The 27,815-nt window shown below is 41.5% G+C and overlaps 1 protein-coding gene across 1 annotated transcript in view; it reads left to right on the top strand.

The window, feature by feature from the left end:
* Window positions 1-27,815, top strand: part of LGR5 (leucine rich repeat containing G protein-coupled receptor 5) — a 76,875-nt gene that overhangs the window by 27,071 nt on the left and 21,989 nt on the right. The window contains exons 3-7 of the mRNA XM_081878744.1: window positions 3,158-3,229; window positions 6,120-6,191; window positions 20,307-20,522; window positions 22,847-22,918; window positions 23,661-23,729. Coding sequence (XP_081734870.1) covers window positions 3,158-3,229; window positions 6,120-6,191; window positions 20,307-20,522; window positions 22,847-22,918; window positions 23,661-23,729 — 501 coding nt within the window. The remainder of the gene's footprint in view (window positions 1-3,157; window positions 3,230-6,119; window positions 6,192-20,306; window positions 20,523-22,846; window positions 22,919-23,660; window positions 23,730-27,815) is intronic.

Below are 27,815 nucleotides of genomic sequence, written 5' to 3'. Positions count from 1 at the left end.
TGAAGCATTCATAGCAATAGTTTTCCGCTGCTGCTAGTATAGCACTTTGGGGAACAATGTTGCCACTACCCAACCATTAAAAATCAATAGAATTTATTATATTTTCAACTTGTAGAAGTTGTGTTAGTCAGAGTGGCTATCTTGATTATACAAAAACTGAGGCAACTTGGGAATTTGCATGGTTTTGAAATTGCGTATATTGTTTGTTTCATAAAATTTATACACCGCTTGATTAAAAAAATTAGTGTGGTTTACAAAAAGGTAAAACAATTAAAAAATAAAAAATACAACCCTACTTTTAAACACACAGAAGTTAAAATACTAAAACGTATTAAAATTCACTCAACTTCCTAAGCATTTGGATAGCTTGTTGAAAACAATAATCTTTTTAGCATGTGCAAAAAAGAATACAGTGAAGACACCTGCTTGATCTCAATGGGCAATGAGTTCCAACATTCAGGTGCTGTCACAATAAACGACTGAGTTCTTACAAAGGTGGAACTGGTATTATGTGGCACCTATAGTGGTGCCAATTACACTGATCGATGCAGTCAAGTGAGCGCATGTGGGGTAAAGCGATCTCGTAGGTAAACCAGTCCCAAGTTGTTAAGGGCTTTATATGCCAATAGTAACACCTTGAGCTTGGCCCGGTAGCAAATCTGTGCAGATCTTTGAGCACAAGTGTTATATGCTTGCAAGGGCTCACTTCCACTAGCAATTGTTCTGCAGCATACATTTATAATGGTTGTATGTGTTTGGGTTGGTTTGTTTTAAATAAATCTGCAAACAACCCTGTACCCTGAAAGGTATGTTAGAAATGGGTTTGTCTACTTATAGAGTATAAGAAAAAAATGTTCCTTTTCCCTTATGGGGTACTCAAGAGCCCATATAAAATCCTCATGTAGGTTCTCTATTGGTTAGGAGAAAATAACAGAGGCCAACCAGAGACTATTGAGAAGCAAAGCAGCTAGTAAGCCTGATCTTTATTAAAGTGCTGCAACAGGGTGCTCACCCCACCATGCAGGAGGGAGGAGGAACCCAGAACAAAGGTGTGCAAGCCCTTATATAGATTTTTGAAATTGCCACCCTATAGCTCAAGGCCACCCCACAATACATCATACATACATCACAGAAGGGGCGGTCTACAGCAGAATCCTGTCTGGCAGGAAACCTGTTAATGGGTTTACCTGGACAGCCTGGCCATTCTTTTGTGAAGATAAATACTTAATTCCTGAGTCCAGGTCACAGGCTCACCCTATTCATACCCAATTGTGCACATAATGCAGGATTTGTGAGCACAGAGGCAATGGGGAGGCTTTTCCCATTTCCATCCAGACTGCAGAGGAATATTTGAGGTCACTGAATAGTCAAAATGGCTTTAGGACTGTTTTCCTGTACTGTTTCAGACACATGGGTTATATATTTATGTATGTGTTTGCCTGGTATATTTATGAACATTTATTTTATATCTTAGACCCTTGTAATTCTCATAGCAGCGAGAACTTGCTTCTGAGTAAATATGCTTTGATTTTATTGAAAATTGATTGATCATGAGATTCAAAACCTAAGGCATTGAGAAGTACAGGCAATCCTGGCTGTTCCAAGGAGAACCTCAACTGCAGCCCGAACCATGAATGAGTTCAATGGCAGTCTTTCATTCATTTCTTCACTATACCAGATGGGTAGCAGCGATTTAAAATAAAATAATGACCACATAAAACCAGGCCAACCCATGGTTGAAACTCCCCCCCCCTCCCATTGACACAAATTATACTAAAGTGAATAATGCATGGAATAACATTGGTGTTAACTTTTCTGGACTACCATAGACCAAAATTCTCTGGACATTCACAAAAATCAATAAAACACACAGATGTGGTTCGATAGTTATAAATACAGATGTCATAAAAACACAGAATCTGGAATACAAAGTATCCTACACCCCTCCCCCAAACCAGATCAGCCTTTGCTATATTTGTTTGTTTGTTTGTTTGTTTGTTTTTAAGGGAAACCAATTTGGATGCACATTTAAATGCACCAAAGCAAATAATTCAAATTAAAAGGGCTGGCTGAATTAAAAGGTCTTTACCTGGTGGAAAAAAAATGGCCATAATGTGGGTGCACCACATTGCATCAGCTAGTGGGGGTGGGGGGGTGCTTAGTGCTGAAGGCTGTCTTCAGGTGCTTAAGGTGCTTTTCAAAACTACTGTTTGAAACAGCCCGTGCTTCTCCTTTAAGAGCGCAGGTGGCCAGTGCCTCTTCCTTGCTATCCCACTACTTTCAGTGTTGTACCGTGGTACCTCGGGTTACATACGCTTCAGGTTACATACGCTTCCAGTTACAGACTGCATTAACCCAGAAATAGTACCTCGGGTTAAGAACTTTGCTTCAGGATGAGAACAGAAATTGTGCAATGGCAGCACAGTGGCAGCAGGAGGCCCCATTAGCTAAAGTGGTGCTTCAGGTTAAGAACAGTTTCAGGTTAAGAACGGACCTCCAGAACGAATTAAGTTCTTAACCCGAGGTACCACTGTATTTGAAATGAAAGTTGACATAACATTTATCTAATTCCTCTGATACTCTGCTCAGGTTGACATCAGCAGTTACCGTAACATTATTTTAAGAAGCACATGTGTAACACAGAAAGGCAAATGATCATCAGCTCATTTCCACATGTAATTTCTATCCATTCACGACCAGTCGGCTTTTTAAAGCACAACACTGTGAAGGAACCTGCACCATTTTTGTAACCATGTGGTCTCTTGTAGCTAATGAAGCTTGGTAATTTATCTGCGTGCTTTCTATGTCTGCTGGGGAAAATTCATGTCTACTGGGGCAAATGTAAAGTTATGAAAATAGTAGCCAATCTGCATTCTGTAATTTTGCATTGTTTGCTACTGAAGCAGAACAGGTTGGACAATTAGGCGTGCACTGTAAGCCAGGTTTATTGAAGCAAATGCATTTGCACAGCTGACGGTAAATGGACTGTGTAGTTACGAAATGTTTCACACGGAATGTTAATGATGACAAAACTGGGATCTTCAACAACTCCTTCTAGCCCTGGTGCTTCCAATATAACTGTCTTGTGTATTTTAACATCCAAATTAATTCCATATAAAATAAAATCTATTTATCTTTTTTCGTTCTAACCCTGCAGACGTCTGGCAGGAAATGGCTTGACACACATCCCCAAAGGAGCATTTTCTGGGCTTTTCAGCCTTAAAGTACTGTAAGTAAACCAACATTTCTTTGTGGTTTGTTTAAAAGATCTCAGGGCCTAATACTAAAGCAACACTTTAAGTGAATTGTTCATTTTGATCAGAGTATGACCAGGAAAAGATGGTTGATGCTTTTAGAAAAATAAGGCATTTGCTTCATTGTATTAAACCTTGAAACTTTGAAAGATGGGTGATGTCCCAAAATGCATTCACTCATAAAGTTAATGTCTCTGTATAGTATCAAATAAAGATCTAATTTTGTAATTGTTTCTTTAACTTCCTACAGAAGGGCAGGTTTTAGTTCTCTTTTTAAAAAAAAATAATATTTATTACTTTTTAAAAAGGAAAAAGAGACAAGAGAGGGGAAAAAAACAAGAAGATCAAGAAAAAATAAAACAATACAATACAATATGTAAACCATACAAAACACAACCTTAACACATTATCTAACACAATGAACAAAACAAAACAAAAACAATTTAAAAACATACATCATACCTTTTCCATATTCTAACTTTCATTCCCTTATATCATCGACCTCCTCTCACCTCCCTCTTTGTATTCCACTTCCATTAATTGTTTCAGCAATTCCTTACCATCTGAGAAGGGCAGGTTTTAGTTCTCAAAGTTCAGAGACATTTATAATGAGGATGGAAAAAAGGAGGTCACTTTTATTTCTATTTATATGGGTGGGAAGATGGACAAAATGAGTAGATTAATTACTTCAAACATCATAGTATTTAAGAAACGTTACGCCCATATCTTATGTTATTTCTTGGTAGATGTAGTCAGTTAAGGATAAACCTAACTGTTAACAAACTTAACTTTGTTAAACTGTGAAGTACATTCCAAGCAGGTCTTTATGAAACCAAGCAGATTTCAGCTTTTTGCTGAAAAACATTCCTTTTGAGAAGTGGAGTACCTTATCCATGATTGTACCCATTGTGTGGAATCATCTTCCTTCTGAAGTTAAGCAGCACTGCCTTTGACTATATTCTTACACCTCCTTGAAACATACTTATTTAGCAAGGCCTCTGCAGATGTGTAGTTCCAGTTTTCGTTCTTATTTTTCTAGATTGTTTTTTTCTAAGCTGCATTTTATTCTCTGTGTTGTTATGTTTTTGTTAAGAATTTAATATTTATTAGATTTCTATACCGCCCTTCATCTGAGGATCACAGGCAGTTTACAATATAAAAACACAAAAATACATGCTATAGTAACAAACAAAAACAATAACCCTACACACATAACACAGTTCAAAGGACATATATTGTTTAGTTAGCCAAAGGCCTGGGAGTGTTTTCACCTGGTGCCTAAATATATGTAATATAGATGGCACAGGGCTTCAGATGATGATCACAGTGTTCAAGTAAGTTGATATGGGGGGAGGTGATCCTTAAGGTATTGTGGTCCTGAGCCATTTAAGGCTTTATAGGTCAAGACCAGCTCTTTGAATTGGATCGAGAAAACCAATTGGCAGCCAGTCTGTTCAAGACAGGATTGGCATTAAATGCTCAAACCATCTTGCTCTGGTGATGAAAGTGGCCACTGAATTGTGCACTGTCTTCAAGGGCAGCACCATGTATAATGCATTGCAATGACTTAACCTAGAGATTATCAGAGCATAGACAACAAAAGTAAGGCTATTCCTCTTCAGGTAGGGGTGCTGCTGGGCCACTAGCCAAAACTTATGGAAGGCAATCTGCACCACTAAGGCCTCAAGTGGCAGCAAAGGATCTAAAAGTAACTCCCAAGCTGCATACCTGCTTCATCAGAGGGAAGGTAACCCCATCAAGAGCCTCAGTCTTATCCGGATTAAGCTTCAGTTTGTTGGCTCTCATCCAGTCCATTTCAGAGACAAGACAAGTGCCTCACCTGCAGATGTAAAGGAGAAGTAGAGCTGGGTGTCATCAGCATATGGCTGACAATCTACTCCAAAACTCCAGGTGACCCCACTCAGTGGTTTCATGTAAAAAGATAAAGGTAAAGGGAACCCTGACCATTAGGTCCAGTCGTGACCAACTCTGGGGTTGTGGTGCTCATCTCGCTTTATTGGCCGCGGGAGCCGTAGTACAGTTTCCGGATCATGTGGCCAGCATGACGTAAGTCGCTTCTGGTGAACCAGAGCAGCGCACAGAAATGCTGTTTACCTTCCCGCTGGAGTGGTACCTATTTATCTACTTGCACTTTGACGTGCTTTCGAACTGCTAGGTTGGCAGGAGCAGGGACCGAGCAACGGGAGCTCACCCCGTCATGGGGATTCAAACCGCCGACCTTCTGATCTGCAAGTCCTAGGCTCTGTGGTTTAACCCACAGCGCCACCCGCATGCCTTAGTGGTTTCATGTAGCATAGGGAATAAAGCTGAACTATGAGGAACCCCACATTGAAGATTCCACAGGGCAGAAGAACACTCCTCAAGCATCACCTTCTGAAAACAACCATCCAAGTGGGTCTGGAACCACTCATCCACAATATGGACAGTTCTTTAAATGATGAGAAGAGGCACACACTTACATTTTATTAATTTATCTCATTAATATCCTACCTTCCTCCATGTATTTCCCTCTCCTACCCATTTTATCCTAACAACAACCCTGTGAGATAATTTAGGCTAAGAGAGAGTCTTCCAGCTATCCCCACGATGCTACACTGGCTTTCAAATTATACAAAGTTTTGATTTTATCTCTAAACCTTGGTTTCAAAATATTGGTAACTAGCAGGTGGTACACTCTGTTTTGGAGACCAGATCTCACACCCATGTTACTAACCATTTTCCTTCGGGGGGGGGGGGTTATACCAGTGTAAGATACTAAACACTGGCCTCTGGTTTGTAGGCTAAAATTGTTTCTTTCTCTCTCTCTCTCTCTCTCTCTCTCTCTCTCTCTCTCCCCAAACACAGGATGCTTCAGAATAATTTGCTAAAGCAAGTTCCTGCTGAAGCACTCCAGAACCTGCACTCTCTCCAGTCTCTGTAAGTATATGCATATACCCTATAATACACTACATGGTTGTTAATGCGGTTATGCCAAAGTATGTCATTGCATAACCTCTGCTTCCATTAATTATAAAAAATAGCATAATCTGAAGTACAAAGTGACACTACATGGCAGAAATAATAGTGTACAAATGAAGCACAAGATCACAACTTTTTTTCAAAGTATAATTCTTACTGCTTAAACAAAAAAATACTTGAATAAGGAATTGCTTCCTTGAGCGTTCTGGTCTCTCTTTCAGATAGAACAGATTCCAATGTACTAAAGCCCTCTATTGAGAGTGTCCCATTTAATATATATTAAAATAATAAATGCACAATTGGTATTTTGTGCCACAAAGGCATAATCTCTCTTCCTTTTGTATTTCAAAGGCTGCAGAACAAGGGTTGTGCAATGTATTGCACCTGTGTGTCAACTTAGAATTCTGTCTGATCCAATATTTTACTTTAAATGAAAGTAAGCCTACAGTCCACATGATTGCTGAAATAAATCTAACAAACGAGACCCAATGAATACTACAGCAGAAATGCATTTCAAAAAGAAACTTTCATTTCAGTTTTAGTGATTTTTAAGTCTGTGCATCAGGCTAACCTGTGTTGCTTCCTCCAACAACCTAAATAGTGTTTATATATATGATAAGCCATATAAACAAAGGGTTCTTTGTGGTGTTGAAAGAGAGTTGAATTTTCAACAGAGTTTCTAAATAAACTATCTCGCTATCTCTCGTTCTTTGTTGCAAATGCCTTTCTAGAAGATAGAAAAGAGGAGGCGAAGGAGAAAGAAGGAGAGAAAACTGAGAGGTTGTGTTGACTGTGTAAGGGTGTTTGGTGACAAAATTAAAATAAAAAGAGAATGAGAGTGGTCAGTAGGAACTTTAAACAGCTGTGGAGCAGACAGCAGATAGGAATGATAAGTACCATACATGTACAGAGCAGGCTGCTATCAGTTGAAAGAGGATCATTGGCAAATGTGACCTCTTTGAGGAAAAGAAAACCAGGATTATTTTGTTTCTTGCAAATGAGTTAGTGCCCGTCTGATAAAGGTGTTCATGGATTTAGTTTCTCGTTTCATACAACCTAGTAATTTTCTATCCATAAGGTGATTTGCGTCTTGGTTTCCGATTTACAATGAGGATTCTTTTGAAACTATTCAAAACCGGGAAACCCTTTTTTTTTTTTAAAGGAGTTGAAAGCTTTTAAAGCCAACTAGGAGCTTCTACAAAATGGGAGCTTTCTTTTGAGGTATGACATGGTTTAGAAGTTAGTTCATTTGAAGGTGTTTTATTTGAATTCTGAAGGCTTTGTCACATTTTGCTCATGTGCCCATCTTATTGCTTGTCTACAGGTTACCCAGAATTGTACAGCTATGCCTATTCTTCCATCTAGCACAAATAGAGCCATCCCCACCCTGAAAAGACACATTCTATTCCCAAATGCAGAATTAATTTACTAGATCACCATGGGGCAAACAGGTTTTTTTCCCATCCCCACAAATCCTTTTACCAGTGTCTGAGAGGATGATGGGCATTTTGGAGTAAGATGAGTAGCATAAGTAGCCTATTCTTTTAAACCACCAGGCATTTATGATCTAGATATTAATGGGCAGTGCTTATTTAGATCAGGCGTAGGGAACGTTTCCCGGCTGGCGGGTCTCATCCTGCGTTCCCTGCCCCCAGTGGGCCACTTTGACAGGTGTATAAAGCCTATAAAACAGAATTTGCATGAAGGTACTGATTTTTTAAATATCCCTTGGGAACATGGGAAGCTACTTTATACCATGTCTGACCACGTCTGACCATCTAATTTAGTAGTGTCTGCACTGTCTGGCAGCATCTCCCCAGGGCTTCATGGTGGTTTCCCTTGCAGCCATCCCTGGGCAGGCGTGGAACTGAACTTGAGGACTTCTGAATGCAAAGCAGATGGTCTACCCTATGGACCTTTCCCATAATGAACATAAATCTTAAACAAACCATTTTAATGTTTAACATTACATTTCATTTTGCATACAAATTCAGTCTGTAGCCTCTGCTCCAGCCACGGGCTGCAATGAGATTCTAAATGAGGCAAGGTGAGTCGAGTTGTCAAGTTCTGTTCCTCCTTCACTTGAAAGCCCTCTACTAACTCCTTATTCTGATTTGTATATATCTTCCTCTGCAAGTGCTGAAATGCTGGGACTGCCTGCCCCACAACATTTAGGAACACTGGGTTCCCAAATGTGACACTGGCTTCCCATGGGTGCAAGCCCATCTCTTCATTGCCCATCCTGACTTTGCTTGTACCAGCCATGAGAATCTATTGACCTGTATAGATGGTATATTACACCGGTGAAGCTAGCCAAACTCTATAAGGTAGATAATAAATGCTGGAAATGTAAGGAAAAGAAGGTACCTGTTATCATATGTGGTGGGATTGTAAGAAAGTGAAATGCTTCTGGGATATGATATATAATGAAATTAAGAAAATGTTGAAATATACATATACTAAAAAACCGGACACAGGGACACAGGTGGCGCTGTAGGTTAAACCACAGAGCCTAGGACTTGCCAATCAGAAGGTCGGCAGTTCGAATCCCTGTGACGGGGTGAGCTCCCGTTGCTCGGTCCTTGCTCCTGCCAACCTAGCAGTTCGAAAGCACGCCATGTGCAAGTAGATAAATAGGGACCGCTCCAGCAAGAAGGTTAACGGAGTTTCCGTGTGCTGCTCTGGTTTGCCAAAAGCGGCTTAGTCATACTGGCCACATGACCCGGAAGCTGTCTGCAGACAAACGCCAGCTCCCTCGGCCTATAGAGCGAGATAAGCACGCAACCCCAGAGTCGGTCACGACTGGACCTAATGGTCAGGGTTCCCTTTACCTTTACCTAAAAAACCGGAAGCTTTTCTGCTGGGAATTGTAGGTACAGACATTAACAGACAAGATACTAAGCTTTTCCTATATTCAACAACTGCAGCAAGAATTTTATTAGCACAGAAGGGTTAATAAATAGGGCTGGCCTCTTAGTTCATGAGCTGCTTGAAGTTGCATCCTGCTAAAAAGGAGCACTGTGCATTAGGGATGTTTGATTCCCCATGTGCCAGAGAGGAAACAGCTGGGATCCTGAAATTGTGTCTGGAAGCAGCTGCAGAAGTGGGTTTCTGACCCACAACCAGGGGATAGACCCAGAAGAAATATGAGAGCCCCAGAAAGACTCAACCTGTGAATTAATCGAAATGGACTGGAAACTGTGTAAAAAAAATCCCAAGGCTCAGGAACTGGGCTGTTTGATTTACTCAAGAGGAAGAATTCTGAGGAAACTTCTAAGAAGTCTGTGGACTCAGCTACACAGCTGCAAATAAAATGTTTTAAGTGCGTTGTAAAGTGCATTATACAAATGCGACACTAGATCGTGATGGTGAGCTATGGCAAATTCAATATATTTTTCAAGAAGCATTTTCAGAACATTTTTTATATATGTCTAGATTCCACTTGTGTGTTTGGAGGCAGACTGGTGTTCATGCTCTTTGGACTGTGGGGTAATTACAAAAAGACTCTTCCTGCAAGCTCAACAATGATTTTGAAATGAGTTCAATATTTGTGAATTCTGATGCAACATATGCCTATGTATTTAGCTGTCCACATGGAACTTTTCCTCACAGGTAACAACAGTGTTATTCAATAAATAATAATAATAATAATAAATTTTATTTATATCCCACCCTCCCCAGCCGAAGCCAGGCTCAGGGCGGCTAACAACAATCAAATAATCAAACAATCAAATAATCACACATTCTAAAAATATTTCATTATAAAAATTAATTAAAATCAAATTAATGGCAACCGATTAAGCAAAATTCTGTGCAGGTTGCCAGAGGAGGGAGTCAGGCTGCGCCCTGACCAAAGGCCTGGTGGAACAACTCTGTCTTGCAGGCCCTGCGGAAAGATGTCAGGTCCCGCAGGGCCCTAGTCTCTTGTGACAGAGCGTTCCACCAGATTGGAGCCACAGCCGAGAAGGCCCTGGCTCTAGTTGAGGCCAGCCTAACCTCTCTGAGGCCTGGGACCTTGAGGATGTTATTATTTGCAGACCGTAAGTTTCTCTGTGCGGCATACCAGGAGAGGCGGTCCCGTAGGTACGAGGGTCCTAGGCGGTATAGGGCTTTAAAGGTTAAAACCAGCACCTTAAACCTGATCCTGTACTCCACCGGGAGCCAGTGCAGCTGATATAGTACCGGATGAATGTGATCTCGCAGCGAAGACCCCATAAGGAGTCTCGCCGCGGCATTCTGCACCCGCTGGAGTTTCTGGGTCAGTCTCAAGGGCAACCCCACGTAGAGCGAGTTACAATAATCCAGTCTGGAGGTGACCGTCGCATGGATCACAGTGGCTAGGTCAGGGCGAGAGAGATAAGTGGCCAACTGCTTAGCTTGGCGGAGATGAAAAAATGCCGCCTTTGTTATAGCTGTAATCTGCGCCTCCATAGAGAGGGAGGTATCGAAGAGTACACCCAAACTCTTAACGGACGGTGCTGGCACTAATTGCACCCTCGCAAGAGATGGGAGTTGCCCCCTCAATCCCATATCGTCCCGCCCCAGCCAGAGGACCTCTGTCTTCGAAGGATTTAACTTCAACCGGCTCCCACGTAACCATCCAGCCACAGCTTCCAGACATCTCGCCAGTGTGTCTGGGGCCGAGTCAGGATGGCCATCCATCAACAGATAGAGTTGGGTGTCATCAGCATACTGATGGCAACCCAGCCCAAAACTCCGGACAAGCTGGGCGAGGGGGCGCATAAAGATGTTAAAAAGCATCGGGGAGAGAATTGCACCCTGAGGCACTCCACACACCAAGGAGTGGCGCGATGACAATTCCCCCCCAAGCGCCACCCTCTGTCCCCGACCAGAGAGAAACAAGCGCAGCCATTGAAGGACTGTGCCCTGGATCCCCACGTCGGCAAGGCGGTGGTCCAGGAGTTCGTGATCGACCCTGTCGAAGGCTGCTGACAGATCTAGAAGAATCAGCAGCCCCGACCCGCCTCGATCCAGCTGCCTGCGGAGATCATCCGTTAGGGCGACCAGAGCCGTCTCGGTCCCATGACCAGCGCAGAAGCCGGACTGGAATGGATCCAGAGCAGATGTTTCATCCAGAAACCTACCAAGCTGTTCAGCAACCGCTCTCTCAATCACCTTACCCAGGAATGGAAGATTCGAGACCGGGCGGTAATTGGATAGATCTAAGGGATCTAATGATGTTTTCTTTAAGAGCGGACGCACCACTGCCTCCTTCAGTTCCCCTGGGAATATCCCGGTGCCAAGGGACAAATTGATGATATCCCCCAGGGGGGCCCGCACCTCGTCTGGACACGCTCTAATCAGCCATGACGGGCACGGGTCAAGAGGACAGGTGGTGGGCTTTCCGGCTCGGAGGAGTCTGTCCACATTGGCTGGAGATATCCGGTCAAAGTGGTCCAATACTGGACCCGAGGACAGTCGAGGGGCCTCCAGTTCCTTTATTGTATCCAAATTGGCAGGGAGGTCATGGCGGAGCAACAGGACCTTCTCTGCAAAAAAGCTCGCAAATGCCTCACAGCTGTGTGTCAGATCGTTATTTAAATTTGGCTGTCCTTCAAGGGACATTAAAGACCGAATTATACTAAATAATTGCGCCGGGCGAGAGCTAGCGGATGCAATGGAGGCCGAGAAGTAAGACTTCTTAGCGGCCTTCACTGCCATCTCATAGGTTTTCATAAAAACCCTATAAGATGTTCTTGAGGCTCCGTCACGGGCACCCCGCCATACTCGCTCTAGCCGTCTGAGGTCCCGCTTCATTTTCCGAAGCTCCTCGGTAAACCAGGGAGCCCGGTTTCTGCGGGGTCGCAGAGGGCGCTTAGGTGCGATCTCATCGATGGCTGCCAGGAGCTGGGTATTCCAGCCCTCAACAAGCTCAGTCAATGAGTCGCCAGGGGGAGCAAGGTCCCGCAAGGCTTGACGGAATCTATCAGGGTCCATCAGCCTCTGCGGGCGAGCCCAAATCGGCTCGCCACCTAAGCAGGGTGGGGGTGGAAAGTCAATCCTGGCTTTCAGAGCGTAGTGATCAGACCATGGCACCTTCATCGAAGGAGACATGATCACATCTAAACCTACGACAAAGATCAAATCCAGCGTGTGGCCTGCTTGATGTGTGGGGCCCGAAACAAACTGGGAGAGCCCTAGTGTCGCCATGGAAGACACCAGGTCCAGAGCCAGTGAGGAGGGAGTGGCATCAGCATGGAAGTTGAAGTCTCCCAATACCAATAGGTTAGGGAACTCCAAGGCCCAGCCGGCCACCGCCTCCAGCAGGCCTGGCAGGGTGGCTGCTGGTGCGCTAGGTGGCCGGTACACCAGCCAGACAGCCAAGCTCTCCTCGGAGCCCCACACTAGGCCAACACATTCAATGCCGGGGATCAATGGCGATGGTAGAGCCCTGAAAGAACAATCTTCCCGGATTAATAATGCCACCCCTCCCCCCGGCCCACAGTCCGTGACTGGTGGAGGACGGAGAAACCCGGGGGCGCCATCTCTCGTAAGGTAACAGTTACCCCTTCGCGCACCCAGGTCTCCGTCACACAAGCCAGGTCGACCCCCTGCGAGGTAAAGAAATCTCGCAGGGTGGCGGTTTTGTTGCCTATAGACCTGGCATTGCACAACACCAGTGAAGGAGGTGAGTAATCCTTGCTCACCCTACCCTCGTCTCTCGGGATGGGGAGCAGATTGGAAGGGGTACGAGCATATCCGTATCTCGATCCCCTTCGCCTATAACATCTGCCCCCACCGCCATACCTCCCTCGCCCCTCCACGGTAGCAATCCCAAGCCTCATACTAACCTCCATTTACAAAATAGAAAAACAAAACAACCAAAGTAATTATGCCCAAACAAAAACCAATCCCCACCCCACTCAATATCTAACCCCAAAACAAAACAAGACAGAACAAAACAAAAATACATAGATAAAGACCACCATTCACGGTGGTACAACAAAATAAGCAATAAAAACACGTTTAAAACACCTTAAAATATATAAAAACATCTTTAGCATTTGCTGCAGCAGCACCAGTGTCCTTAAAACTATCACGGAGGTGAGCCTGGGCCCCGCCCCCTAGGCCAGACGGAATTAGCCTGAGGAGGGAGAGGCCTTCTCCAACACTCACGATGCAGCAGCAGCGAGTGAGAGACATCCAGAATTATGTGTACAGTGGTACCTTGGTTCCCGAACTTAATCTGTTCTGGGAGTCCATTCAACTCCCAAAACTGTTCAAAAATCAAGCTCTCCTTCCTGCAGCCAAGCAGAAGCTGCGTTAGACATTCAGCTTCTGAAAAACGTTCGCAAACCAGGACACTTACTTCTGGGTTTGCAGCATTCAAGAGCTGATTTGTTTGGAAGCCAAGCCGTTCGAGAACCAAAGTACCACTGTATCATGGAAAACACTGCTTTTAGTTCTGCCACTTTATCTACTCCTCTGGTTCTTAGTGCGTGCCTAAACAAAACTATATTCGACTTCATTGAGCAGACTATTGCACATGAAAGTTCAACACCATAGAGAATTTGATTTATCCTCAAACTGCAAGGGACTAATAAGGCTATTTCCTGGAGTATTTTCCATGTGATTCATGGTGGAATTTTTTTCTAGTGTCAGATGCACATGTGCAGATTTTGTATAGCATCTCTTTAAAAATTCACAAATAATATGAAAGGTTTTTTAAAAACCACCTATGAAGGTGATTGTGAGGAAATCCTGCCTATACATCTCTTTGGAATGCCCCAAACTGACATCTAGGCCTTAGATGAAAGCTAAGATTAGCCTCTGAGCATCTTTAGTTCTCATTCATTACTTCCTGCTTCAATGCCCTTTATGGCTTCTCAGATCCTATATTTGTATTTTCTCTGAGGTGAATGTACTTCATGGCTGTGTCCCAGAAAGTGCACTGTAGTAGCATAAGGAATCAGTATTTTATTCCTAGATATAACGAGAATAAATGAGAAAGACTGATTGTCATAACTCTTAAAGTATAATATTTTCTACATAAGCTGCAGAGCATATGGCCAGAGCATGCACAATTTGTTATTAAAAGCAACACTAGGTTGCATTCCTTATGCTTCGTGAATTCTCCTTGAAAGATTTCGACATTTTAAGTGAGTTCATGATCAATTTCATGTTATATTCTTCCTTATATGCTATCTATAGTAGGAAATAATAAAAAAGTATCCCTAAATTGGCCCTCTTTTGAGCACAATAGCTGCTTTTAAACTTTCCACATGTTAGCCATATATTTTAAATTATAAATAAGGTACAGTTTATGAGCTAATGGATTTAGCTTTGAAAGTGCCAAAACTTTGATCAGCACAACTAAAACAACTGAATGAAAACGTTAAGGTTTTCATTGCATGTTTTATAGATCAGCATGCATTATTTACATTATGACAGGAAGCACAATCACTAATGAAAAGTTTTATTATCTGTAACTAGAAAAATGGTACTTAGGAATAAAAGAAAAGATTAGATAACAAAGGAACATTTGTGGCGGTAGGTTTTAAGACTGCTTTGTGAACACTTTAACTGGGTTGCATTTTCTGTAGTAGTACATGCTACAGTAGCTTTTTAGCGTGGCATGTTAAAAATTAACTTTGCTGGATTTGAATGGGAAATTAGTATAGTTACTTCTGTATAGATGTGTACTGCATGCTTGCCATAAGCTTAGGTATATATCCTGTAACATTTAAAGGTTAAAAGTTAATGCACAGAACTAAACTTTTTTAAAAAGATGTATGACTCCAAAGGGCAGGCAGAGTGCCCACCCTCCCAAAAACAGTGGGATGCTCTCTCTAGGGAGACCTGCCTGTTGTCAACATTGATATATTTTCAGTACCAGGTCAAAATGTACTTCCACACCCAGGCATTTAGCTGTTAATTTTTATTTTGTGAGGTTTGATGGCTTTGTTAGTGGCTGTTTAATAGTGCTTATACTAATGTTTGCGGTGGCAGTTGGGTGTTTTATTTGTCTTGAATTTATATAGGATCACTTTTAGTCGGAGATTCTTTTTGATCCTACCTACTTTTATTTTTATTATGTTTTCTGTTCCAATATATAAATCACCTTGAAACTTTATGGTAGAAGTGATTCCTGCAATGCTATGTTGATGCACAGTCTGGATAACACAGTCGGTTAGTGTGGGGAGCCAATAATGCCAAGGTTGCAGGTTTGATCACCATATGGGACAGCTGCATATTCCTGCATTGCAGAGGGTTGTACTAGATGTTCCTCAGGGGGTCCCTTTCAACTCTCTACTGATTCTGTTATTCACTGTGGGAAATATAAATGTAAAATGGCTTGTAGCTGCTTACAACCAGTTGCTGTGCTGACCACTGGTGCTCTTACCAATGATACCTCCACCACCAATAGAACAATTTAGGGCACAATCCAAAGTTGCTGCTGCCAAGACCCTTTGGGGCAGCAGAGCCGCTGCCACATCTGTAGCCCTACCATTCATGACAGCAGAAAGTGGGGAGAGGGCAATTGGGCCCAGCCCGTGCAACAGCTCTAGGCAGGCACAGCTGTTGGGTCAAGATTGGCCCAATGGCATCTCCTGACAGAAGAGAGACCAGCTCAGGCATTTACCCTCACTAGAGTCAACATGCTGCCATCTGCCTTATTGCAGGGCAGATTCGATGGTAAACCATACGCGGAACAAGTCTGCCCCTGCAGCTTGATGGAGGTAGAAACTGTCTCTCATGCCTTGTTACGCTGCCGTTTCTACGGGGATATATGCTCGGTATTTATTACCCCTGCTATGCAAAAATCTCCAAATGAATCCAAACTTCAATGTCTAAAATCCCTTGTAGAGGACAAGGATCCTGAAATCCCCCTAAGGGTAGCCAGATTCTGTGTGATTGCCATAAAACTTAGGGAACAAGCTGTGCTATCATAATGATTAAGGCCTTAAATGATAATTTAAGGTTATATGTTAGTGACTAAGTTTTAATTTATATATTTTAACTGTTGCTATATCTGTATTGTCCATGTTATATCTAATTGCAAATTCAAATGTACCCCATCATGTTTTATGACCTCCTTGACCAGCTAAGGATCCAGTGAATCTCTGAATAACTCAGCCCTGCCTCTGCCCCTTCCTCAGAATGTTCCATTTGCGATGGACTCTGCTGGTGCTGATACTCCAGCATGTGGACGGAGGAGATCAGCACCCATGGAGCATCACTTGGGTCACTTCCTGTCAGAGCTTGGGTCACTTCCTGTCAGAGGCTAACAGGAAGCTAGCTCAGCTGGTAGAGCTTAGCCAAAAGGTGCCACCACTCAATCCAACACCCGCCTGCCCCCCAACAAGTCTGGTGTAAGAAGGGTTTGGATTGCTCTGCAAGTCATTTCTTTGAATATTTCAGTGGAAATGGTGGACAGGTCTGTGCACATTTAGGAGCAGTCAGTGAGGAGGGACTGCATCACACACCTGGCCTCCCAGCAGCAGGCTTTGATGCTTACCAGGAGAAAAAGGGGTGCTGTGATGGATGTTGTGTAGGCACATGGATGCACTCACACAGCACTGACCACCTCACCTTCTCCTAGCAAGTGGCAGAGACGTCGCTGCGAGGAGGTCAGGTGTGCGGTGGTGCCTTCTCTCACCCATCACTCCTGTGCACATCAAGTACCATTCCATTCAGCAAGATGACACTTGATGACACTGCAGATGATGCTAGAGCTGGCCCTGAAGTAAATTACTGTAAAATGCAGACAGCCCATCATTTATTGTTTAAGAGGGTTAAATCTTGATTTTATTGGTGCCTTGGTGCAGAGTATGTCCGCTGCTCAGGCATATCATGCAGACTTATGCCTAAAGTCCTACAATCCCAACTAATATAAGCAGCAGTGCTAGAAGAAAGAGCTATAAGTTCTAGGTCATATATAAGGCAGGATGTTAGCCCTGCTGGAGAAAAACACACACGTGCAAATTGATTAAAGAAAAGGTTTTTAAAAAGAAGCTTTAATCAGTGTAACTGTCAAGCTGGTGAACTCTAAAGTCCTTGGCTTAGACTGAAACGTCACACAGATGAGAAATGCCTTTCTGACTAAATGCAAAGTAACTTTGTATTTCCATTCAAAGTATATCTCACTTGGAAACATAGCACAAAATATTCTTGTTGCCCTTGCAGAGTGGGTATTTCTAAACATTTCCAGCTTTACCCATTTGTTGACAGACCTTGTGAGCTGTTTTGGAAGCTGTGTCCCTACAGCCTGCCATGTCAGTTTTCATATTGAAAATTTAATTGTAAAAGGGCTTTGACACTGAACTTTTATAATTTGTTCCAACTGACCTTGTCTCAGTTATTTGCCAGCCTGGCATAAAGCCACAGAAATTGTTATTTGTTCTCGTGCAGTAGGTAGAAATACTGTGAACAAGTAGATAGAAAGGACCTGACATTTTACATGAGCGAAAACGAAGAAGCAGCTTTAAATAAAGAGATTAACAGGCCTGCCATAAAGCCCAGTTTCTTCCAAATGAGCTAGCTTTGCCTGGTACAAGATTACTTGGTCTGCTTGCATTTTCGTTTTGTTCAGTGAAAAAAGAAAACATTTAAGCATATTTTTACTTCATCTTTTCTTTTCTTTTTTTGTATAATTTATCTGGACACAACCTATTTAGCCCACAAAATATTTCCTAAACAAGGGAGCTGGTTTGGGCTTCACTGTAAACCATACTTGAGAAGAGAGCTGGTTTGGATATCACTGTAAACCATGGTTGAGATGGGAATGACTCAGAATAGCCTTGGGCTTGTGCATCAACAACCTACCTCCGACCAGTATGGCTGCAAGAAGAAGACCAAAAGCTTTTGCTTTCATTATTTTATTAACTGCAGCTTGCCATTTATTTCTGAAGCAGATGATGTGTGGTTAATCTCGACTAAGCCTTGTTTGACAAAAGGCAACTTCAGGCCATGGGCTTGAACCACAGTGTAAAGTTGGAATGTAACACTAAACTGCTGTTGATCAAAAATGGAAGCAAAACTTGCAGCTGCTCCCAGAAATACCCCACCTTCTCTAGTTTGTTTATTATTCCTTTACTTTCTGAGGAACTCAAAGTTGCTAGCATGTAAAAGTACTGAAACAATATTTCAATTATAATCCCCAAATTAAATCCAATCTCAAAACCACAAAAAAATTCAGTAATAATTCCTACGCAACCAAGTACCAGATAAAAAAATATTCAGTTCTGGGTTCCTTCATCCTTGCCCAGGAAGGCTTCAATTCTATGAAGCTCAGAAGGTAACTAACTCACTGTTCTGTGACTCTTTTAGTTGATTCATTTAAGGTATTTCATTCCTATTGGGCTTATCCATTTCTTGTGGTTCATTTCCGAGAACGCTAATCTAAAGAACAAAGCCCCCAATGGTGCAATAGGTCAGTGTGTCCGGCTGTTAATCGGAAGCTTGGTGGTTCGAACCCACCCAGGGATCGCTGTGGGGTCCCTTCTAACACTACAATTCCATGACTCTATGAAAGAAAACTACTACATACTTTTAAAGGAGCAGTTACTTCCATCTGTAATGTTGCATCAAATATTCTTCCTAATGCATTTTGGTTTGGGGTCCTTGGGTTGTGCTATAACGCCTTTCTCTCTCTCCAAGCAATCTAATCCAATACATCTATGAAATCCAGTAAAATTAATATTGATGCGGATACAGGATAGACTATGGATTATTTTTTTAAAGTTCTGTATTCCTTTAAAGAGGGATATGACCTCTGACCCTCCAGATGCTGTTGGACTCCCATCAGGCCCAGACAGCATGGCTGATGGGGCTATATAGACCACCAACAACTAGAGTGCCACAGGTTCCCTATGCTAGGTTTAAATAGATTACCCCTGGATTTGTGTCCCTTTTCTTCTTTTTCCATCCCTACAAGTGCAGGAAAGCGAAAGACTGTTAAAGGTTTGGATGCAAAAGCAATGGAACTAGGAGCAAGTGAGGTAACAGGATCTGCTGGTCACAATGTGCTCGAACCTTTGTTTCAAAACCACCAAAGAACCTATCTTAGCTGCTAAATAGTGCTGAGAAATTACATCTGCTGTGCTGACTGCCTTATGCAGTAACAAATAGACTGTGTGCATTGAGGACTTTTGTGGTTTTGCTATAACCCTGCATTGTTTGTTGAAGGAAACTGGTGACACCTGCACTGTGGCATTGTGGAATAAACCCTGTTGCTTTTCTTCAGGACTCTACAATTATATTAGTTAAGTGGTCCCAGCACTGGATTTAGGGGGGGTGCAGGTGGTTCCCCCACACAGGGCAGCAAGCTGAGGGGGGCACAAAACTGTGATGTAGTGCACTTGAGAGAATGTGCAAAACAGAAGGTGAGAGGAGGGAGGGTGCCAAAAATGTTTCCTTGCTCAGGGTACCCTGGTGGTCTCCTATTGCTGGCTCTGCAACAACCAGAGCCAGCAATTGGGAGTTCTTTTGTGCCTTTAGATTCACCTCAGAAAGAACATTGAGTTAAGGTAAAATAAAGAATTTGCTAACTGAAAAGGGACCTTTATTTGCAGCTTGGATTTGGAAAACATATGAGGAAGGATGATTCAGTGCCCTTCCAGAACCATTCTGTCACACATTTTAGTTTCTGTTACCACTGGTAGAACTGCCCAGTACCACACATGGAGAATGGGCCATCACCTTTATATTTAAAACATCGATTCAGTGAGGCAATTTATAATAGTGCTAAGAATGGCAAGTCACATTTTTTTTTCTTTTTCTTTTTTTGTAGCCCTTTCTCGCTTACAAAATGGTTTATGATTCTTAACCCATGTGCTTTCAAGCTAGAAATGGCCCACAAAGCTGAATCTGGTCCATGAATCTGGTCTCTTCCATATCTGGCCCACAGCAGACCTTAATCAAAGTGTGATAAAATGCTTACAGTTGTTTGCAGCATACAAAAGGGAAGATAAAAGAAAGTATTGAAAAACTGGGATATTATTATTCTCAAAAGCAGAAACTTGCTACTTGCTCCCTGTTAGATTCGTTTGATGGCAGATTTTCTCCTGCAAAATAATAATAATAATAATAACGTTTCTGCATTTTTTTTAGACGCCTTGATGCTAACCATATCAGCCTCGTGCCCCCCAACTGCTTCAGTGGCTTGGTTTCACTGAGACACCTGTGGTTAGATGACAACTCTCTGACAGAAATTCCGGTGCAAGCTTTCAGAAGTTTGCCAGCACTTCAGGCAATGACACTGGCTCTGAACAAAATATACCACATTCCAGATTACGCTTTTGGAAACCTCTCCAGTTTAGTGGTTCTGTAAGTTTTCATTGCATTTCAAAGTGTAACATTTGAACCTTGTTATTTGCATCTTGAAGTAGTTGGTTTAATATAATATGAATAAGAGAGAAAGAATGTGCTTTCAGTAGATGCGAGCAGCAAAAATGTGACATGATTGATAGAGCCAAAAATTGGTTAACAATTGGTTAATGTGGCTAGTTGAATGAAATAGAGGTTGAGATTGTAAATACTACATTCTTCCCTTTATTCCTGAATCCTAACACACACATACACCCATCTGAATAATATGGCTTATTTTGCCCATGTAAAAAGATACAAAATTCGAATTCATTGCCATTTGCAGTACTGAAACAAATAGCTGGCGAATAAGCTTTGATTACACTTGCTGTTTCAGTAGAGGAGAGAGACATTTGGGATCCAGTCTCTGTCACTTGACTGGATCACTTTAAAAACAATTTAATATGGGTTATAAAAAGATCTCTCCCATCACCTATAGAAGCACAATATGGAATGATACAAATTATTATCCATATGTAAATATTTGAGTCTGCATCCGGTGAAAAGATCCGGACTGAGCTTTCCGAGTCTGGTCTTCCCTGGTGTACCTGTCCCATCGCCCAATAACTGCATGCAGGCCTCTAAGGAATTGTGACAGTCCATCATGTGTAGGCCCAGATGTGCAAGCTTGATACTACAGTGTTATAGTGCAGCAAAACATTTAGCCGCAGCCTACATGTGTTGGACTCCATGTACATAGGCTGCTTTATAAATGTGCTAATTCAAGATGCAGTCTTGGGGGCAGGCACACCAGGGGGTGATGGAAAAGCATGATTCTGATGCTCTCGTTGTTCAAAGATTCAAACCCAAGGCATTTGGGCATCTGAGGCAAAACACCCTCTGCCCCTCCTGCAATGGAGGGGAGGGGCGTGAGGCTCTGCAAAGTACTGGTTACCCCACTTTCTCTCTCCAAAATACAGAATGGGCATGGCCAACATGCAAAATTCATGGGCTGTGATTATGCTAATAGTTAATTTTTTAAAAAAATGAATATATTGTTCTTTTTGTGTCATATACCCAAATACTATGCATGTTTTTGGCACTCTCCTTTTGAATGTATAATTCACATATATCCCCCCCCCCCAGTCTGAAAGAGCTGTTGCTGAATTCCCCCTTGCCCTGTTACTTTGCAGTTTAAGCCTGCGTAATTCAGCAAGTTATGTAAAACTTCAGGTCAATGTGAAATCTGATACCATCTTCAATGGGAGAAAAACTGGGCCTACTGTCAATAAAAATGTAAATGTAATAGTAGCTTTTGGCAATGCTGTTTTGGGGAGAGAATATGTTTAATATGGGAGGCAGGCCTATTTTCCATCAAGGTTGTGGTGGGTGTGGTTTGTTAGGTTTCAGTAGTTTTACTTGGGTTTACATTTTTCTGCAAATTTTGTGCGGTACATCTTCCCATGGAATTTGTAGTAACAAAAAACACAATCGCCTATTATAGTTATAGAAATATAGTTATAGTTATAGAATATATAACTATAATATATAATATAGTTATAGTTATAGAAAAGCAAAATGTGCTCACTTCAGCAGCACATATGCTAAAATGGGAATGATAACAGAGAAGATCTTGAAAAGCAAAACTTCTGCCGTCACCCCACTTTCAGCTAGGAGAAGGGGGGGGGCGGACAAACAAAACTTGGGTATGGCTGGCTTGGCTCAAGATAGCTTGAGTGTGTAGTTGCAGTTCCAGTTCAACAGCAAGCAGAGAAACCTCCCAGATACAAAGACATTGTATACCATGGAACCTAACTTGGCATAAATTAAACTGTGGTAAACTGCACTGTGTACAAAAAAAATAGCTGATTAATTTATCCAAGCATTCTTGCAGGTCTTCATGCACATTCCTTGTGTCATATATGCTTATTTTTTTTTAAAAAAAAAAATATTTCTTCTCTCCCAACCTAAACATTATTATAGATACGTGTGCTCTAGAAGTTTGTTTTCAATTACAAACATAACCTGCCTAGTTGCAGTATACATAAACAGACACTTAAATATTGGTTTTGCAACTATTGCAACTATACCAATGGAGTCTGTAATTTTTAAATCAGCTTTTAAAGCCAAAGGCCAAGTGGAAGCTAGTGGAAAGGTAAGTGGTAGAAAGCATTCCCTCTCATTTTCTACCTTTGTGAGAACAGGACTTGCATATAAATCATCCCAGCCTTTTTTTAAAAAAACAACAACACTTCTTTTAGAATTTTAAGCATCAAAATGTTTTCTTTTATGTCTACTGCATATAGCTTGTTTTTCTGACTTGTGCCCTTAATGTTCTAATGCAGGCATCTCCATAACAATAGAATCTACTCCCTGGGAAAGAAATGCTTTGATGGTCTCCACAACCTAGAGACTTTGTGAGTTGACCTTTTATTTGTTGTGCTTTGCTTTCAGTGTTTTCACTGACATTATGCAGAAATAAAAAATAAAAGGCAAACATTATTTTGGGATTACTACAGGTTCAGGATGAACATTTGTGATGAAATTATAAAAGTACATTTTGATGTCTAATTTTTTAAATGTTTTTTTCCAATTAGTAGGCAATGGAATATAACAGTGACATTGGAACTTACTTATCGATCTTTGCATATTCTTAAATTGTCTATTTTGGTAGATTTTTACCCAGATTAAACTTTTCGCTTGGTTTATATTTGCTATTGCAGATTTAAATACACACAATTCTAATTTGCAACAACTGGCAATGCCTACAACATTGTTCTTGGTTTGGTTTTGCATTTTTTAAAAAGGTGTGTGTGTGTGTGTTTGTGTGTGTGTGTTTGTGTGTGTTTTCCAGTAAGAGTAAGTTAGGAAGCTGACATGTTTTATAAAGCTCAGCTGTCACTCTGGCATGCTCAGTTGGGGAAGTGGACCTAAGATTATTTCTTGGGAATAGATTAACTAAGCACGACTTAATCAAAACTGTGGATGGAGTGTTTACAAATGCTCATAAACATTTCCTATTCATCTCCTACTCTTGAAGTTCTATGAAGTAATAGACCTATAAATGCAATGCAGATAAAATATTTCATTGCAAAAAAACTGTATAATTCATTCATATATCTAATATAGCTATTATGATTTGATTTTTTTAACATCTAGGGATTTAAATTACAATAATCTGGATGAATTCCCCCTCTCTGTCAGGGCACTCAGAAACCTGAAAGAACTGTAAGTACTGAATGCAAAGTTTCTTATAATCCCCTTTTCCTCCTGTAGATTGCTTTGTTTCAAATGCTAATTGCTTGTTAGCATAACTGTATATCCATGTTTGCTAGAAGTGCCAGGGCCAGCAACACATCCTTCATACCTAGGAGGGGGGAAATCATTCTGGCTTTCCAGCTTCAAGTGCACCTTTTGTCACCTAAGCTGGTACCATTACAGAAGCTCTACAGAAGCTTCTTCTTCTCATGGCCAGGACTCGGAGCCTCACTTGGCTTGACTTGACCACCATCAGAGAAAAAGAAAGGTGAAAGATGGAATCCTAAATACTTCTGCATTATTACTGGGCCCTCCTCTGCATACTTCTGAAGATGAAACTGGGGCAGCTATGTAACCAAGGGTCAGTACGGACTAACTAGTCTACTCTGGGAGATTGCAAAATGGCCATTCCATGAGTCATAGCAGCCAAACAGACCTGAACTTTGGTATATTGATTGAGTTGTGTCCAGCATTAACTCCACTCAAAGTAGACTCACTGAAATGAATGAATGACCATTAATTGGTCTACTGTTGAGTAGAGCTTGGGGCAAGACTGAATTGATTGTATATAGAATATAGGCAATATGTAAATAATGAATACGACATTATTCCTACCCAGTGGAGACGTTCTACTTTCTAGTATACTTCTAAGGTACTTTCTGACATTATTATTTTATTGATCCTCATAGTTATGAGGATTTTCTGGAACTAACATGCAGGTTTTGTTTCTGTTGTATATGGGTAGATGAGTGGGGAATATGATTCTTTACATTGTGATGGCATGGCACTACTATTGGTCCCATCAAAAAGCAGATACAATAGGCAAGATATGCTTTCAAGGCACTCTGTATTGTGTTCTGGTTTCTGGAGGTGCCAATACACTTCCCAAAAGTTTGTGTAAAATGTACTCAAGCAAATCCAAGAAGAATCATTTCTTGATAAGTTGTCTTTATTGACCACGTCTGGTTTATTCGCCTTCTTGATATCAACTTGGAGTATAGGAAAGATAAATGTGGCTTGCTGGTACAACCAATAATAAATGGTGTCAACCTATTAAGACAGGACAAGTATTTTGGTGGGGGGGGGACCCCACTTACCTCTGTAGTGTTCACACACAGCTTTTTCACTTAAAAGTGAGGGTCATCTTGCCTGTACTTCCAACTTAGGAAGACCTATATTTCTTGGTTGGGTCTGTGGTCCAGATGCTTTAGGAATTCAGGTAGGGAAACCCTGGGAGTGTTGGTAGTCTTTCTTGCACCTGCTGCATAAATAGCTACAACCTGAGTAGATTTCTGTGGCGATCAAGTTTATTTTGGTATGGGGTGGGGGGGACTGATCTTCAGCTCTTGCACAGCAGTTTATTTTATTTAAAAGGTTGTCAAGTGTTTCAGCCTTATTCAGCCAAGCCACTATATTAAATAAATTGCATTATTCCGGTGAGGTGTCTGCAGTTTTAGCCTTGAAACATCATCCATCAGACTTATAAATTACCCACAGAATTTCTTCCAGATCTGGAGGTCAATTGGAACCATATCACAAGGCCTATATTGATAATGAAAATATTTTGCTATTTTCACTGGCTATTTTAAAAAAAGAATTGACCATTTTTGTGGTTTAACGAGGATTCTTGATTCCCTTGTTTATAATGCCATTGAAAGAACTTCAGTGAAAACAGCACTGTAACGTCCTGGATTCTGGGAATTCATAATGTAAGGTGAAAAGGGGCCTTGAATGAGACAGATTCACCTCGTTTCCTTGTGGCAAAATACACAGAGCAATTAAATGGCTATAGGGGTATTTTCCAAGTCATCATGTCTAACCTTTTGAACTTGTGGGATGGGTTTTAACGGGTAGGAGAGGATTTATTTATTGCACTTTACCCCTCCAGGCACCCCTGTGTTTGAATTGAACAGGGTTTCAAAATACCATCATGGGCAGCAAAATTAAAAGCATAGGAGTTAGGCTATAAAAGCTTGTTTTGAGCAAGTCCAGGTATGAAGTAAGCTGGCTTCTCCCCACTTAAGAATTTAGCACTATTGAAAGAAACAGAATTGAATGGTCACAACTATTTTTAGTTCTGTTGATTTCAGTGGGAAGTAGTCAAGGCTAACTTTTGCCCAATTGTATACATGGTGTTTTGCTATGCCATCACAGCACAATCTTATTCATTTACTCAGAAGTAATTTCCCCTTATTTAATAGAGTTTACTCCTTACTCCTTAGCATGTATGCTTCAGATTGCTGCCTGAGGCAATGATTCTAACCCCACTTACCTCATAAACTCCACTGAATTCAATAGGACTTATTTCTAAGTAGACATAATTAGGATTGCAGTGTATGTTCCTGCATTTGGTTTAAAGCCATATCAAAGCATTCCAGAGTCAGAAGGCAGCCATTGGCATCAAAGCTTTCCTGCAGTTCTTTCCCTGGTTGTTTGACTGACTGCTGCCTTGACTCCACAAAGGCACATCCCACATGCAGATTTCCAGTACTGATTCCCCCACCCCCATTATATGTACCTCCATGAACATTATGGGTGTCATTTAGCATATGGGAACATTTTCCATATTAAAAATTATTTGGACCAAAATTCATCTGAATTTTGCCCATTACTGCCACAAGAAGTATGTATTTCCAGATGCTACCAGAATGCCCACAAGTGCATCTTGTAGACATCAAAAAGAAATCATTATAATCAAGATGAATGATATTTTCACTTGTAACAGACCTTATCAATCCCAAGGCCTTTGAACATAAATTGTGATATCATCTGGAAGGGCTTCCAATGAGGTTAGGGCCGCTTCACACACACAACATTTCCCCCTGTTCAGCAAGCAGCTCTCAGATCCCAAAATCCAGGCAACACACACACAGCTATAATCCAAAAATCCTTAGCAATGACTTCATTTATTTACATGGTGATTCATAAGTAATAGCCAAAGAAAAGAGAGAGTAAGTTATTTCAAGAGTGGCATGTCTCTAGTATGACAATTGCTAGCAATTGAAAATGTTGTCAAAGCTTTGCAGACACCATTTGAACTATCACAGTATTTTAAATACATTCCGGAAGGTTATTAATCCACAAAAATAAATAAAAAATACTCACCTGGTTGGGAGAGTTCTGGCCTTCCCACAGCACCCAACTATATTTCTGCTCTCTGCCCATCTTCTGTCAGTCCACTCACTTGCCTACATGCAATTCCTTGTAGCCTCTGGCTACCAGGCTAATGCTTAAACCAGGGCTGCGTCACTAGCAACCCTCCAGATGTTGCTGAAGTCCAAATTCTGCAAGACCTGGGCACTGACCATGTTGACTGGAGCTGATGGGAGTTGGAAGCTAACAATATCTGGAGGACCACACGTAGCTTAAACAAAGGGCTCGAGTTTCCTCTACAGATTAAATATAAATCTATAACACAAATTGTACAAAATGATGCCAGCAAAGCCTTTTCTTCTCATCCTTTCCCTCCATGGCATCTCCCCAGCCAAACTCATTTTTGCTCTTAGGATACCTTTTGTTTCATTTCTCCTCTTAAGTCCATATACTGAACTCTGTGATGCTCTGCCTGAGATTTAAAAACTTCCATCTTTGACTTTTAAAGTTCTCCTTTCATCTTTCCCCTTTGACTAAGAACTTCCAACTGTTCAAGCTGTGTGCAAGGGGACCATAATATCTGTTTTTAGTAGCATGCTTTTGTGTGCCATATACATTAGGCTTGAAATCATCATAACCTTTTGCCACTCCTATATCTGGTGTGTTTGTGTGCATGCACTCTCAGGGGAGTGGAACCTCTGTAAACATTAGTTGCCACCACCACCTCCCATTTTGCACCCCTGCTCATAAGCCAGGAGGTTGTTGAGATCTACAGAGGTTTTTTTTAAGAATAGCGTATCAGTGCTTCTCGGACCTGTTGGTCACTGCCAGCCAGACTCACTTTGGATATTCCCACGTTCCCCTCTTTAGTTAATCTATAGCATAAATTAAACTTGTGGGTAAGGCAGGTCCTAAGTCAGTCAATGCCAGGTTTATGGTTGAAAGCATTTTTATTAAAGTCTT

The sequence above is a fragment of the Podarcis erhardii genome, assembly GCF_964252035.2.
Source record: "Podarcis erhardii genome assembly, chromosome: 10".
In the NCBI taxonomy this organism is placed as follows: Eukaryota; Metazoa; Chordata; class Lepidosauria; order Squamata; family Lacertidae; genus Podarcis; species Podarcis erhardii.
The sequence above is the reverse complement of the archived record's forward strand: the minus strand, read 5'-3'. Positions and strand labels throughout refer to the sequence as shown.